General features: G+C 42.5%; 1 protein-coding gene across 6 annotated transcripts in view; it reads right to left on the bottom strand.

The window, feature by feature from the left end:
- Window positions 1–16,304, bottom strand: part of erc1b (ELKS/RAB6-interacting/CAST family member 1b) — a 220,437-nt gene that overhangs the window by 27,307 nt on the left and 176,826 nt on the right. For 4 of the 6 annotated variants that reach the window (XM_051890004.1, XM_051890005.1, XM_051890006.1 and 1 more), the window contains 2 exons: window positions 14,541–14,639; window positions 259–444 (listed from right to left, as the gene is read on the bottom strand). In XM_051890004.1, the coding sequence (XP_051745964.1) occupies window positions 259–444; window positions 14,541–14,639 (285 nt within the window). Of the gene's footprint in view, window positions 1–258; window positions 445–12,611; window positions 12,678–14,540; window positions 14,640–16,304 lie in introns of those variants that run through there. The other 2 variants (XM_051890009.1, XM_051890010.1) reach the window with 1 other exon arrangement.

Here is a 16,304-nt window from a genome sequence, read left to right as displayed (position 1 = left end):
GTACACAAGTCAACAAAATATATAACATTGTTCTAGTGGTTTTTGGATATCTTAATCCAAAAATCTTACATATTGTGCCTTTAATTCATGTTAATGCATTGATCTTCATTGCAAATTGTTAACTTTTTCATAATGAGAAAAACACATCTGTGAATAGAGAAACACTAGATAGGTCACCATAATTAATGGATACATACAATAAAAAGTGAAATATTTCAAAGAAAAGAGTATACCCATGTTGATGTCACCCAGTCTTACCTGTTCAGGGCTCATCTTCTGAAGCTCCTCCTCCCAGGCGTCCTGTTGGCTGCGGTGGTATGCGGAAGGCGGGGCCAGGTCCTGCAGGATGTGGGGGTCTCTCTCGTGGCAGAGGGCCGTGAGGTGGCCGATGTACAGTTTCAGCTTACTGCGGTTCTGATTGAGGTCTATGAGTGGGGGGATAATCTGTCCAAAAACAGGAATGAGGAAATGGGTTAGAGATAAAGAGCCATTTCGATCTCAGTTTTCCTCTAGCGTTCAAGAATTAGATATTTGGACACGAGCCAGTGAGATAAAAAGGCGGGTATGCAGACGCATGCTAAAATGACACGCAAACAACACGTTTAGCAAGCCAGAACACAGAGTTCAAATTTTGCTTTGTCACATATGATTGTATTCAAAAGGAAAGATGGGGAAATAAAAAGAGCAATATTCAGTGAAAGGTTGCGGATGATTATGGATGACAGACCACAGCTGAAACACATGAATCACAGTGAGAACAGTGGTATAATAAAAATGTGTCAGGAGAAACATTCCCATTCCAGGAACACAGACAAACAATCTCAGTTACCTGGACTGCTGCCGACAGATGCCCGCTCTTTACAAAACATCTCTATACACACAGCAGACACTCACACGGCTTTTCCATATCCATCAAAATAATATATACACTTGTGTGGGAGCAAATCCAAAAACCATACGTCTCTGTGCCGTGTGTGTATCTCACTGGCTTCAGCAAAGAATTCTGGTGCAATGCATGATTGATCCATCACATTTGTTTTCACATCAGTCTAAAAATGTGATAAATAGCAACATGCGGTTTGTGTGTGAGTGAAAGTGAGTGTCGATAGCCCTATGCTTTCTTCTGCATGCCATTGCCTAAACTGGAATCGAAAGGCTGTAGGTTCAAACCCGGCGAAGGTACGATCCATGAACTATCACTGCTGTGCTTTGAGTAAGATGTTTAATAATATAATATAATATATAATATAATAATCTGAATTACAATATGACTTAATAATGACATCCAATATAATATAATATAATATAACATAACATAATATAACATAACATAATATAACATAATATAATATAATAACCTGATTTACAATATGACATAATTCAATATAATTACAGAAGTTAATAGGAACTGTGAAGTGGTACTTGAGCCTTAAATAAATAAATAAGAAATATTAATAAAACAATGTAAATTTTTGTTTACTTTTTAAATATATATTGTTATATAAATTAAAATCATTTAATATATTAATGAACAAATTACATAATGTATTTTTTTTTTTTTTTTTTTTTTAATGATATTAACCTAGATTAATAAAATTCAAGGCTGGCCATTCTGGTCACATCCTTTTATATGAATCAAGATGTTACATAAGCTGGTTTTGGGCTGCAATGGTGGACTCATAAATTCAGGGATGGGAGAGGTGAGCAATGTTTTTGAAATACTACAGTACAACACAAGACAGCAGAAGATCTATTGAAATGTTCCCATATAAATACCTTCTCAAAGAGGACAGAGAACATAGTAGGGCTTAGGGAGCTCTGCGAACACTCCTCATCGCTCAATAGCAGAAAGCAAATACAGTTACCTGATTGTAAAGAAGCAGAGAGAGGAAACAGAGGCTAAAAAGAAAAAGTGAGTGATGAGAGAGATGTAAGAAAAGACAGGGACAGAGTCTGCTTTGGTCTGAAGCTGCCTGAGCTCGCAGGAACATTTGTGTCCCCACACATTATTAATTCTTATTAACCCCATCTGTATCTTTCCAGGGCAGAATGTTATTGTGTTTTCGTTGGCTTGCCGGGGGCAATGAAGGCTCTCTTGGGTGGACTGTGAAAGAACGAGATGGAGGAAGGTGGAGGAAGACCATGAAACCAAGGTTGAGAGAGAAAGACAGGACGAGAGAGTCAAAGAATGGAGGAATGCCTAAAATGGGCCGACGGTTCTCCCCGATTCTGGAAACAATTAGACGGCGCAAACTGGGTCTCTGCATAGAACCGGAGCAGCAGACGCATGGAGACCTACATCATGCTCTCGTTAGTCTACGGTCTAGCGCGGCCCCGTCTCCAAAACCTACTAAAGCACATTTGGGTGCCAAAATCCAAACCCCTGCCTCATGGTGAATGAATAATAAGGCAGGAATTCATCTGTTGAATTCATCTGTTGAATCAGCTGTGACAAAAAAAGTCTACATTTATCTACGTGACACACGGCAGACCAATAGCGGAGTCTTTTGCATCAGAGCCGGATCTGAAACAGCTGTAAGGGCGATACCTCCTTCCGCATCTCCGTCAGGTCTTGTATCCCAGCCAAGCGCCGCTGCCGGAGGATATATGGGGCCTCCGGATTGACTGGCAGCCACAGAAAGAGGGACGAGGCCTTAAAAAGGCGGTCTGATAGAAGCCCTCCAAACCACTGTGACAGAAAGGCCGGGTGGATATGCTCGGAAAAACAGCTGAGTTAAAATAAACCCGGCCTTAGCGATGGTGCCACACACACCATTACACAGAGACTTGCTACGTACACGGTTGACTGAAAGCATGCTGTGCGCTAATAAGCTTTAAAAATGCCCAACCAATGATGAGATTTGACATTTATTTCCCTCTCTTCCTTCCCATCTGCTAAGAGAAAGGATGAATGGACTCCAGTTCTGAGCCTCAGACAAATGCACAAACACGGCGCTATCCGTCACCCTCTGGTTTTAATGACTAAGTCAACACCTCTCTGGTGACAGAACGCTGATAAACAGTCCTGAAAACCTCACCAGAGCGTCCCGCTTCATCATCTGTGATCATGTTAGTAGTATAGTCAAGAAATGTGTATGGTGGATTCATGGATGGTCACAGTTAGCCTAATGCTAGATAGCATAGCGCTATCACCCGTTTTGTCGTAGCTGGTGATGTTTTCTGTCAACTGGGTGTTGTCATAACTGTTTGGCTTGCACCGTGTTGCCGTTTCATTTTTTTTTTTTTTTTTTTTTTTTTTAAAAGAAGTCCTGTGGTAGACTGAGGTCATAAATAATGCAACAATAACAGAAACAAATATCATGCCCAGGTGACAGATTTACAACAGGGGAATTTTCCACTCAAAGCGCCATTTGTCTCATCTTGCTTTGGACACACACGATGGATGGAAGTGGGTTCCTGTTTACCCATCATGCCTTGCATGACGTCTTGGAAAAAGGATCTTTTTAACAGCTCTTCAATATTACATATGTTGATTAATTAAACAAATAGATTTTAATCACATATATTACTATTTGCTGAAAAGCCCGTAATTAGGATAATTCAAAGCCATTACATTATTGTGGAGGATGAAATCACTGTGAAAAGTGGCTTTAGAAGTCGATGTAGAGAAATTGTTTGCTATATTTCCATATTATTGAACATAAGCCCAGTCTGTAATCTACTCTCTAAATATATTACTGTATATATACTGTAGTTGATTTTGCTCATCCCCAGGTTCCTAATACGAACACTGCTCAGTGTGTCCTCAAACAAAAAGCTCAAGTCAGGACTCCCGGGACCCTCCACTGACCCTCTAAGGACAAAAATACCAATACACTGGGGGTGTTGACCACAAAGACCCTTGTTCTCTTGCTGTTTGCAAAATCGATCACCTCAGCAACAAACATCAACTCCTTGAACCTCACACTCCAGCTCCTGCCTAAAGACTTTGCAAGAGGTTCACTGAGGAATCTGTCCATCTGCTCTCTTTCATTATGTCTCCTCTAAAAGAAGCTGTCTTCACCAGATGCTGCGGTGTGTTGCATTTCTACTCCTACCTGGCACTCTCATAGTTTGAGAACCCCTCCTCAAAAAGACCAGGGGGAAAAAGAAGTCAGACCCCTCAACAATGACCGCCCTCCTTCACATTCTCCCTCTCTCATTTATCACCTATCAGCTCATCGGGCGCCATTCGATACCCACACTGAGAGGCAGGAGACTGGATCAATGCTGTCAGTCAGGCGGTCCATCAGAGACGAGCCACTGGCTCCTTCCTCAAAGACTCCGGAGGCCCGGCGGCACAGGAAGCCCCTGACGTAGCCTCGAAGCCCAGCTCGGAACAGCTCGCTCCGGGTGGGGGAGGATCTGTGGATCACGGGCCTCTCTCACAGTAGCCGGGCCCTGGCGCACATCCTTTCCCGTGGCTGAGAGTTTTATTGGGCTATCCTCTTTCAGTCTCACTGCGCTACGCGTCCATGAGTGTTAAGGGGATAAAGATAAGGAGGGACTGCAAAGCTTCAAACCTGCGAGACACTGACAAGGCCGGTGGGCCTGCCGTCGTAAAGTGCTTTTCAAGAAAGAGACAAATCACCTCCACGGCATGCAAAAAAAAAAAAAAACTGACATGAGAGAATAATGACTGTCAAATGAAGGGTAAGGGGGCGAAGACACGCACGCATACCTACCCAAAGAACAGAGACAGAAACACATGTAATCCGAGCGCGGAGAGCAGATCCGGATGGCAGATTAAGAGCAGGTGAGTTGGTCTGTCTTTCCATACTGTCATTTCATAAGCGACTGACCGTACTACCTCCATCCACAACTCTCAATATATCTCGGTAGACCCCTGCGTACACGCACACACACACACACACACGCCACAGTCTTATAATTCCATCATTTGCTCAAGCATTACAGAATAATAATCGTTTGGTTTGCCTCCATCACACACACACACGCATATACAAACCTCTAAGTCCACCTCAAGAAACGTCCGTTTCTGTCAGTTTTACGTTTTACAATATATGTATTTGTTCTGTCAATAGATTATTAGTATTTAATGCACTAGTAAAATATTAAGTAAAAAAAATTAAATTAGATTAAAAATTACGTAACACACACATGCATACATTTATATATTTCTTAGGTTGAAGTTGATTACCAAAAATGTCCTACAATGACTTTTTCTCTCTCGCATGGTACAAAATTACAACAGCACTCATGTTTTAAGAGATGCAAGATTTATGCATGTCAGGGCTCTGTTGCTGTAGCTTTTTATGAACTTAGTGCCTCGTCACCTATTTACGCAGGTTTTTATATAAATGCCATTAGATTTATACCGGTGGGGGGGTTTATGACTGTTGACTTACACGCCAAAGCTCTCACTCAGTCAATGCCTAATAGAATAAGCAGGTCTTTAATAGCACAGTGTGGGGGGAAAGAGGACAAAAAGCCAGGGCAGGTTACTGTTGACTCTGGAGAAAGACGGAGGGAATTTTTACACCAAGTAACTCCCAGTGTCACCGTCATAGCGCCATTTAAACAGACCATGAAGGCTGCAGTCTAGGGACGGCATTCCATTCATTGTGTGTTTGTGCGTGTGTGTATATCCACAGCCGTAATGAGCAAAAAGGACTTGAAACTGCCAAGAAGAAATTAGCCTTTGGAAAAGGGAAGTAAAGCTGTCGTGTGGGTTGTAGTTTCACTCCAGGAGGTGGGAGGAGTGGCCATGGGGGCCGTCACCCTGAAGGTGAGGGGTGTTGGGGTGAAAGAAGGTCCTGACCTCTTCAAACTGAGGTTGAGGGGCATCATTAACCGGGTGTGTAGAAGAGAAAGCAGAGGAAGGGGTGAACATGTAGCAAAGCTCCAGAACATCTACCCCACTGTGAGGGCAAACCAGACGAGTTAATGACTTAAAGCCAGATCTGAACATAACAAGAGGGAGCTCAGAAAATCATGAACGGAAGCTTTAAATCAACACTATAAACGTGTCACTTTTAAGTTTAACCTTACGATGCAAGGAAGACCTTTGACTTGAGAGTCTGTTTCTTTAATGGCATCCTTCATCTGAGGTCTTAAAAAGCTTTCTGCTATTTGTGTTATTTTTGTTGTTTGACCAACTTCTCTGTCCTTTGCCTGGATAGCCAAGGAACTGCCATTATGACAAACGGGAACGCTAACAGATAACTTTCTCCAGGTATATAATTGACTTGGAGCAGTTTTGTTGAATGGAGATCACCATGGCTTCATGTTCATAAACAGCCCAGTTTTGTTGAAGGGAGATCACCATGGCCTCATGTTCAAAAACAGTCCTAACTTTTAAGATAGCTCACTCATCTTACTGTCAGTACTCCACAAGAGACCAAAAAGAGTTTTGAGAGCAGCTGTGGATGGAGAGATCTAAGGAGAACCACATCCTGAGGTCAAAGGGTTTTCCCCGTGTAGCACTCAACACCAGAAGACTTACGCCGCTATGCATGTAAAGGCAGAGGGCAGAGGAAACCGAGAGTCTGAGAATGGAGTTCTTGGTGGGTTCAAGGGTGCAGAGTTGGTAGAGATGGCTCTAACAGACAGAAATGTATGAAATACACAATCCTCTGCTATCACACCAGGTCCTCAGAGACAGGAATGATTTAAGTGTGGAGGAATTGTGTCAACAGCTCAGTGGTTCAAAGAGAAAATGACACACACTTTCACATAGGCCCAGGCGGTACAAACAAAACCTTATTTTCTACTTTAAATATAAAACACAAAAAAATAAAACACTTTGTGATGCATCAAAACTAAATTGTTTACACTATAATATGAATTCAAATGTGGCATCTCTACACTTTTTATATTTGTGTGATCCACACGTGTACTTGTGTCCTGGTTTGGTAAGATATCTCTACACATATGCGTCTTGTGTTCACCTGTAACACCACTTTTAAGTGTGAACCACACATGGCAGGCTTTCCTTTTTATTGACTGATAACAGAGGCAGTTCTAGGCCCTCTATTTTAGGCTTAATTGGAGAGCTAGGTAAACGGAAACAGACTGAACCAAGGGTTAGGTGGGGGAAGAGACAAAGAAGAAGCAGCAGCAAGAGAAGGAAGAAATAAAAGGAGAGAAAACAACGATGCAGTTTCCACGCGTCCGGTCTCCAGCGCTCATTCCGTCCACGGCTGGTTAAGTGCTAAATGAACTGAGAGATTTAAGGTGGTTGTTGGACAGCTTAGGCAGGGTGCAGAATCTGAGCCAGCTCTTTCCTATCAGCCTTAAATCAGACCAGCAGCGTCCGCAGGGGGGCCAGAGGGCTCAACCTGCTCCAGGCCCCCCATCCACAGCTCTGGAAAGCATTAAGGCCTATTGACATGCCGCAGGGAGTTTATTAGCAGTATGAAGCTAACATTTAGCAGGCGGAGATTAGGACACAACATGTCTAAGAAACCCTAGTAAAAACAAGAACAATCTGGAAGTGAACACATCAACACGTTTCCAGTGATAAATCCAAGGGAAATATCGGATAACAAATGCAGCACCAGTTCCAGATGCATTGTTTTTCCAGATGAGCATGATTAACAATATCCCCGCAATAACCATTCCTTTCAGTCTTTCATTGGAGTGAGAAATGCTCAGACAATTGCTTTATCAGTTAGAAGACACTCTAAAGTCTTGAGGATTTTCCACGGCTCACGGTCATGGACCATTACTAAGTAATATTACGAGCACTTTCCCCTCCTAACCTGGAGAGGGAAGCCGATGGGCGCAACGCCCAGGGTAGGGCTCCCACGTCCGCCCGTTAACACATCCAGAAATGGCGCCCTGGACCAGGGGGCCAAAACGTTCCGACCACATAATCCCCACCACAATGAGCCTCGAACTTTACTATTTCAGCAGCTTGCGCAGAAATTGTGGCCATGCTGGGTTCAGCGGGTTTGAGGAGGGAGGAGTCGTGCGATTATTTGTTTTGATAGGATTGTTCACAGTCATTTGGTAATTCTGAGGTCAACAACAGAAATCCATACTTTTATCATTGCCAGCACTCACCAATTAATGACAGCCTAAAATCAATTTCAAGACTTTGAGGGGAGAACTAATGTAATGGTGGGACGAAAACAAAAGATTTTTTTTAATCATTCAGCATTCACTAGAAATGCTGTGGTTCGATTGACATCTTTAGACTATTTTCCTAGTTTACCCTCTGACATAGACCAGGCAAGCAGAACCCAGCAGGCCAGTACGTCCTTGGGTTGCCTAGTTCCAAGAGGGAAACCAGAAACATGGATGCGCCATTAAAATGTATTTTTCTTGAGTGATGCATCCTGGGAGACCAGGCCAAGACGTGTGGTTTGCTGAGGCCTTAAAAAGCAGGACAGTCAGGCAGTGAAGCAAGACTGGGCAAACAGAACTGCCCAAAAAAAGCAACGTTATGCCTGAGAGAGAGAGGGAGAAGAGAGGGAACATTAAGAATGAGGGCAAGAGGGTGAGAGAGTACATCAAAAGTGGCACCTTCATATCTTCAAAACTGAGCAAAAGTTGCGCCACAAGGCAGACAGGATTCAAATTGCAGGACTATTTATAGCTGGGCTGGAAATCGTGAGAAACGGAACATGTTGAGATAACTTCTGACACGACTAGTGAACTTAACCTCCCCAAACACGTACCATCTCCAACCGAGCCAGCTCAGAATTCCTCTCAGGAAAATACATATATTGACATACTCCGTGAAAAACAGAGGTGGCGGGGGAAGTCATCGCCTATCCGGTTGATGCTAAGCAGAATCTCTCTCAGGATCCAGCGGAGAACGTTCAGCCAAAAGCCTTGACAGAGGAGAGATTCAACACACTCCTATATGAGCTCTTATAGGTGAGCTCATCCTTCATGACATCATCTCAACGCATAGATGCTGCCATCTGAACTCTCATCCGATTGGCCGATTCAAATGTAGCCGCTGCAGAACTACAGCCATTCATCTCGTCTTCAAGGGCAGTCATCGGTCTCTCATCAAGCCGAGCGAGAGGCTCCGATTACGGGGTCAGATAAAACCCGCCGCATACATGCTGCCGGGACCAACTGGTTGAAATCTGTCGCACGCTTGATTGGCTAAGAGTCATTTCACTCTACTAGCCTCTCCAGAGACTCTCTGAGCAACGACCATCCGTCAAACGACCTCTGACCCCTTGTAAGGAGCTAGGGTATGTTTCCAATGACACCCTATTTCCTCATTTCCTATGGCATGCTCTTACTCTGACAAACGGAGAAGCGATTCCACTCGGAGAGTGACTGATTGAGCCATTTGGGGTACAGTGACTCTCTTCTGTTCCAGGGATGTAGATCTCAGTTTCATGGTACAGGAAGTAGGGCAGCATGGTTCAGGGGCTCCGCAGAAACCCCAAGTTTGTGCTCTGCCAAACGAAGTCCCCCAGACTGAGTGAGGGCCCCACCACTGTCTACCCTCCTGTCTGCACCAGGCGTATGGAGCCAGAGGCCAGTTTTATATTGAAATCATATGGAGGTGGGAAGGTTTCAACAACGACCCCCTGCAACTTCCCTCGCTGCCACATGTTTCCCATTTTAATCTAATTATAAATATTTGGACTGGAGTCAGTTGGAACTGACAGAAAGAAAAAAGTCAAGCTGGAATAAACAATGCAAGTACAAAAGGCAAATAAGAAAGCAAACATGCATTTTGGGTTCATATTAATGACTAAAACAGAGCTGTTGAAATTTTCCTCCTCTGACCACTGAGCCATTTTTGAGCCGAAAGAAAAAAAAAATCCAAGTCAGCAACGAGGTCTCTGTTCTCTCATTGAGGGGCGGGATCATTTTAATAATGTGGGCAAATGGTGGGTGGTTGCGCTCATGGGACGGGTTCAGAAGAGGTTACACCTTAGTTGCTCCAGCGGGACGGGTACCCACTGACCCCTGGAATATGTGAGTGATTGCCAAACTCTGTTTCACAGTTTTCCATGGAATTGCACCGTCCAAACGGTTAGTAATGTCTAAGGTCGTCAAATAGAGGTGACACAACAATGGAGTCTTCATTACTTTTCTGCTCCACATGCTAACACCCGCTCTGGCATCATATTGTACGTGAGTCACTTTGAAAACGACCTTTGTGACAAAAGAAAGAGGGAGAGATGTGAAAATTAGGGCGGCAGATGTACCCCGGGGGGAAAAAGTGGTGGATTGACCTGTTTTGGAAGGATGGAAACAACTTTCTCGCTAACAAGGACGTCTACCATCAGGGTCTGGGCCTTCCAGTTGCACAGAAAATGAAATGATACAGTCAAGTTTGTGGTGGACATCACACTTTCCCCACTTCCTGCAGATGTCTAGGCTAAAACTGAGAAACAAACTTTTTCAAAAGCAATTCAAACAGACAAGAGAACAAACAGATAAGACGGCGAGTTCCTACAAAGGGTTTGATGCTCTGTCAGTCCTTCTGACATTTGTAGCTTGACATTTACCTGAAGGCAGAGCTAACAAATATTCTGTCAGCACGTAACAGGAAGAGTTCTGAAAGTTTCAAGCTCCCTCACTCTCGGGGGTTAATTTCCAGAACTACAGAGCTCTGGAAAAACCACACGCATCTTCACACAATGACACTGGAATGATGGAAGAGGACAACAAAAGCAGACATGGATCAATTATCAATGAAAAAAGCAGCCGGCCGCAGGAGAAAATGCAAACCCCTAAAGAACAGCAACACAAAACAGAGTCAAGGGCCAGAGAGCATCTGTAAATACACCTAGCGATGCACCACACAGTCAGAATAAAATGGACTGCATTTCATCATAACCGACAGCGATTTCAGGGTTGCGGTGGGTTATCGTGCCAAACGCCGAGCAATTAAATAGGCCTCGACCACCCACATTTCAACATGAAGGAGATCAGAGTCATGTTGAGATTATTACCCTCTAATCATGCGCTTGTACGTACGACTGCAGTTCCCCCTACCTTGCCCTGAGAACACGGTTCGGAGAACACGGCTGCCCTTTATGTGAGCCTTAATACATTCAGGGGCCTGAGGGTCTTGATCTGCCCTGCTAAATGCCATTACAAGTTTTACATGGTCATATGATACACAAAGAGTGACTTTAATGTTACGGTTACATGTACGGTTTGGCACAGTTGGTGTAGTGGACGATCGGAATTCTTTCTCAAAATGTTCTGGGCCGAACAGCTTAGGGGTTCACATAATAAGAACTGCGAACGAAGCAAAAACATTAGCGAAAGGGGCCCATTAGTTGCCTGAAATAGGACACAGTGTATGTGGGCAGCTGTTCGGATTAAAAACCTCCCTTCACACTGCTGAGACACTAGGCTCACAGCTCACACAATTCCACTCTGTTCTCCAGCGCTCTGCTACGCCTAATTGCACTCGCAGTATATGCGCTTTAACGCATGCGACTGTTCATGCAATGGACATGTGTTATCTGTGGGCTGCATCGACGGGGAGCAACCTGCAAATTAATTACAGTCAAAATGCCACATGGCATTTAGCATCACCATGGGCACAGAGCAATGGCTCTGATGGGAGAGCGCGAACGGTTGTGCATGTGTCCTATGGATTGAACATGTGCAGCTCATATGTATTCTATGGTCTATCTGTTTCCTCAAAACCATCCATCAAAACTGTCAGTGTGGAGGCAAATATGAGAATGTTGTTGTTTTTTTGGAGGGAAAAGACAGGAAAAGACCACAGCAGTCAAAAGGCAGACGGGTCGATTTGTTCCCTGGCTGTGTGTGTAAAATAATAAAAGTGGAGGGAAGAATTCAACTGTCTGCGTGACAGAAATCCTGAATAGATGTTCGACAAGGACCGGGAAAGGATATGCCAATTCAATAGCTGCTCAAGACATTTACCGAAATCAATTTAAAAGTTTTAAGCTATACTGATTTATTCATAAAAGCACTATGTAAAGCAGTGGTTCTCAGCTGGTTTTGCTTCAGGACCCAGATAGGACCAAAACTGTTTATCATTCAAAGCTAAAATGTCTTTAAAAATTGAAATGTTCAATTTTTAAGGACATTTTAGCTTTGAATGTTTAACTGCATTGGCCTGACAATTTGTAAAATGAACATGCAATAGATATGACAAATATGTAAATTTAGTAAAGCTACACACAGGTTTGTTCTGATTTGGTCCTGAACACCAAGAAAAATGTGTACAAAAATTAATTTAGAATTAATTTAATAATCAATAATAAAAAAGGTAATAATATACATTTAAAAATAAAGCCCAGGACCAAATCAGAACAGACCTGTGACCAATTTTTAAGGTGAAAAAGACTGATTTAAAACTGTGTGGGTGAAAAAATAAAATAAAAGAAAAAAAGTTTCGCATTTATCACTACACTCTGACAGCTTGTTCTGTGTATAATATCCGCAAGTCATATTTATCCATTTTTGAGGTTAAAAAAAAAAAAAAAAATCATCAATATACATATTAAAATAAGGCAGACAAAAAAACAGACAATGAAAGAAAAATCACAAAACATGAGAATAAGAGAGGGAAATAAATGAAAAGATGAACTGGAAAGTGAAGAAAAAAGCACACTTAAAGACAGTTAACACATGATGAAATACAGAAGAAGAGCATCATTCCCCATTTATACATTTCTCACCCTTCTGAACAAAATGGCTGGGAGAGGGCACATGATTGGCTATGCCCAAATGCCCTCCTCATCGTCCTATTGGTGGAAAATGAGTGCAGGTTTAATCCAAGGCAGCATGGGATTAAAGAAAGAAGTTATTAGTGGGTGAGAGCAGGTCATTTATTGCACTGAAAATGCATGCCCTTTGTCAAACACTCAGTGAGGATCAGCATTCAGTCTACATATTTGCCATGAAAAAGTGCTGGATGAATGTCATTTATAAGATTGAGACACCACTTTGCCATTCATTTCTCCATCTCTCAACAGAGGGTTAAGGGTGATTAGTTAGCCATTGAACCAAAGTGAAACAGAGCATTAAATGCAACTGGTTTCGCCCAAAAAAGGGAGGCTATGCTGCAACAGGAATTGAAACCATAGCAGTATGAGCTCAAAATGAGTAACACACGTGGCCTCTACCCCATCTGTCCTGGATGGCTGTGGAAAATACCTGCAATGAGTGCTGTCTGAGGTCCCTGTCAGTCCCAGCTCTGCAGTCGGCATGTTTAGGTGATAACAGTGTGATCGGGGAGGTTTGGAATGGGCTCAGGTGTTGATGTGTGAGGGTGTTCTTATTTGAGTTGGAAATATATAAGTGAGAAATGAAGATCACAGGAAAATGTGAGCTAAGTGTTTTCTTGGCAATCGGGAAAGACAATGAAAAAGGTTTGTGATGGGGGAGAGACCCTGGGATAGCTTTATAGCAGATTTCTGTGTGTGCGTGGGAGATTGAGTGTGTATATGTGTGCAGACGGAGTTCCAGTTGTCTCCGACAGCACACACACACACACACACGTGGTTGGGAATACCGGGTTGTGTTGTGATGTGTTGAGGCCTGGGCGGAGTGTTGTTGATTGATGGTCTTCTTTCAGCATGTGAATTAGGATGTAGCACTTGAACTAGATTACTCCAGGAGTCCACGGACAGGTATGACACACTGCGTTTAGCGCATCAAGTCATGTCATAACAACCAGTAGGATTTGTGCTTCCTGGGAGAGCTGGGACTGAAGAATGCAACAGGCTGTCCTTTCTCTTTGAATTTCACTCTCTATTCATCCTTTATCATGTCAATTCTTTCCTCTTTCTCTTCTTATGAACTAATTCCTGTTGGACAGCCATCCAGAGGAGAGAGGCTTAAGGCGAAGGAATTCAACGTTTAAAAGCAACAAAGAACAAAGCCAGTTAAATCTTCCAGAATCATCCTGTATGCCTGAACTATTCCAAGAAAAACACTCGGGGATGTGTGAGTGTGCGCGCACATTCATGAACAAGAAAACGTGAGCTTTTTTTTTGGGTGACCCAATATGAAATAATACACACATTGGAGCTGAGGATGCTGTGCCTTATTGAATATGAAATATGTAATTTCCTGTTGTTTTTGTTTGGTTATAATTGCCTTTTTATAAATCACTATAGGGCCTTTAGGGGGAAATCAGATATCAGTGAGTGAGTGAATGAATGAGAGAGAGAGAGACTTTGACTTTGCAAGCCACTTGAATTACCAAAAATGAATACATTATTTAACATACATAATACATGTAGAAAAAAATCATTAGAGATCCATCACAGTCAATTCCACAAATCCATTGATTTACTCCCAATACACAAGTTTACCTGGGATTTTATTAACCTGTTTTATGGTTATGTGAAATGTAGGTCCAATCACTTGCATGTCTCATCAGGCTACACAATGTTAGGTATAATTCATATTCTTAGCACAAATGGCATAGGACGAGTAATGCACCAAAGTTGAACACTTAGACTTGGAGGTTTGTTTTAATTACTAAACCCAATACTAAAAGTGGCCCTTACCTTAGTAAACCCCATTAAAGTAGTAAAGGATAAAGAAAGAAAGTGGTTCTCTAAGGTGCACTCAAAAAATGCACACTCTGATTGGCTCACCTGATCTGGAGAGGGTTTGTGATTGGTCTGGTCAGAATTGGAGGCCTTGAGGTGGTCATCCTCGTAGTTATCAGCCATTAACTTCATGCGGTTCTGCGTCTGTAAAAGATACAGCTCATTGTTAACTACTGCCAAAACACACACGTATAGACACATACTTTTTCCCCATCATTGTGAAATAAACCCGGCCTGACTCTAAGCCTGGTAGTCTTGGGGCTTGAGTTATCAAATCTCCATCTCAGCTCATGCTGTTAAGAGTGGAAATTTTATCTGTATGAATTCAATTACAAGCATTATAAGAAGTGATTCTGATATTCGTTTTGATAGACAGAGTATTACTTCAAGCCCTACAGCGAGAAGGGGATCACAGAGTATTCACGCAAGTTTCAGCTGGAATGGATTTGAGTGAGGAGGGAGAAAGCGAGCGACGGAGATCTTTTAAACCCAGAGGAGAAGGGTGTGAAAAAGCAATAACAGAGACAGTGAGAGAAGAGCCGAGATGTAGAGAATAGAGAACAAAACACCAGCTTCTCTCAAATATAAACACCTACAGTACGCAAACTCACCTCCCTGCTTGATACAGGAGAGATTCAAGCCTCCACATGCTCAAACCAAGTACAGTTTTAACAAGCGCCCCAAGGTTTCCATGTCTGCTCACCTCTTAAGGTGATGATATACAGGGCAACTTTTTGCAATGTTGCTTGGGCACAAATTGGCAACAAATTTGGATCGAAATTTGTTGCCCATTCTCAATGGAAAAGTGCCCAAGCAACATCGCTCGGCAACATTGCTCAAAAACTTGCCCTGTGTATCATCACCTTTAATTTAGAAATGCACTAAATTGTTGGAGATGAGGCTGAGCGTACAAGCTCTGGCACATTGAGCTGTGGTACTCATGTGGGTGGCATGAGTTTGAATCCTGCATGTAACATTAACAGATTCTCACGCCCACAAAAAATGTCTCAAAGTTTGTATTTCTCTCTCTTTTTTTTTTTTTTACTTTACAATTTACCAATTAAAATGTTCACCAAAAATTAAAACTCTGGCATCATTTACCCTCTGCTCTAGCTTTAAAATTTCATCATCTTCTCACAATCGAATATATGCAAATGTCAATAACATTTGGGGACAGACGGCAAGATTTTCAGCCACTTTTTGGACTCTTACTTCCACAAATCTACCATACACTTGGCTTCAAAACACTTGGAATTTAGCAAGCAAGTTAAACTACGTGTATGGTGCTTTTTTTTTTGACAGCAGTACAAAGCTCCAGTTCAGAGTTGTTGTTTTTTTTAAACTTTGCTATGCAGTTGCTAGGGTATTCAGAATGATTTGTAACACATTGCTATGTGGTTGCCAAGGTGTTACAAATGATCACAATAAGGGCAGCCCCCTAATAGTCGACTAAATGTTAGTCGACGAGAAGAGGCTTAGTCAAACAAAATTTTATCAGTGTCGAAGTCATGTGGTCCGTGAGGGACAGATTGTTAACGGCGTGTCCATGTGGTAATTACAGTGCATTGGGCAGAAAATCAAAACATTCGCCTATCACCATCAACCTCAAATATGGCCTATCATTTGAAACATGTATCAGAAACTTTACATGGCTGCTCGTTCTAATGTTAACCTAGATAAATATGCGCTATTATTAGGCGCATATGCAAGTGTTTGTGCGGAGTGTGGAAGCTAAATTATAGCGCGCTTACTGCAAGACATGGAGGCGCCGGAGCCATCACATGCATTTTTTCCTGATAACAGCAGAAA

Source organism: Ctenopharyngodon idella, chromosome 4, assembly GCF_019924925.1.
Source record: "Ctenopharyngodon idella isolate HZGC_01 chromosome 4, HZGC01, whole genome shotgun sequence".
Classification (NCBI taxonomy): domain Eukaryota; kingdom Metazoa; phylum Chordata; class Actinopteri; order Cypriniformes; family Xenocyprididae; genus Ctenopharyngodon; species Ctenopharyngodon idella.
This window is presented reverse-complemented; position numbering and strand designations above follow the sequence as displayed.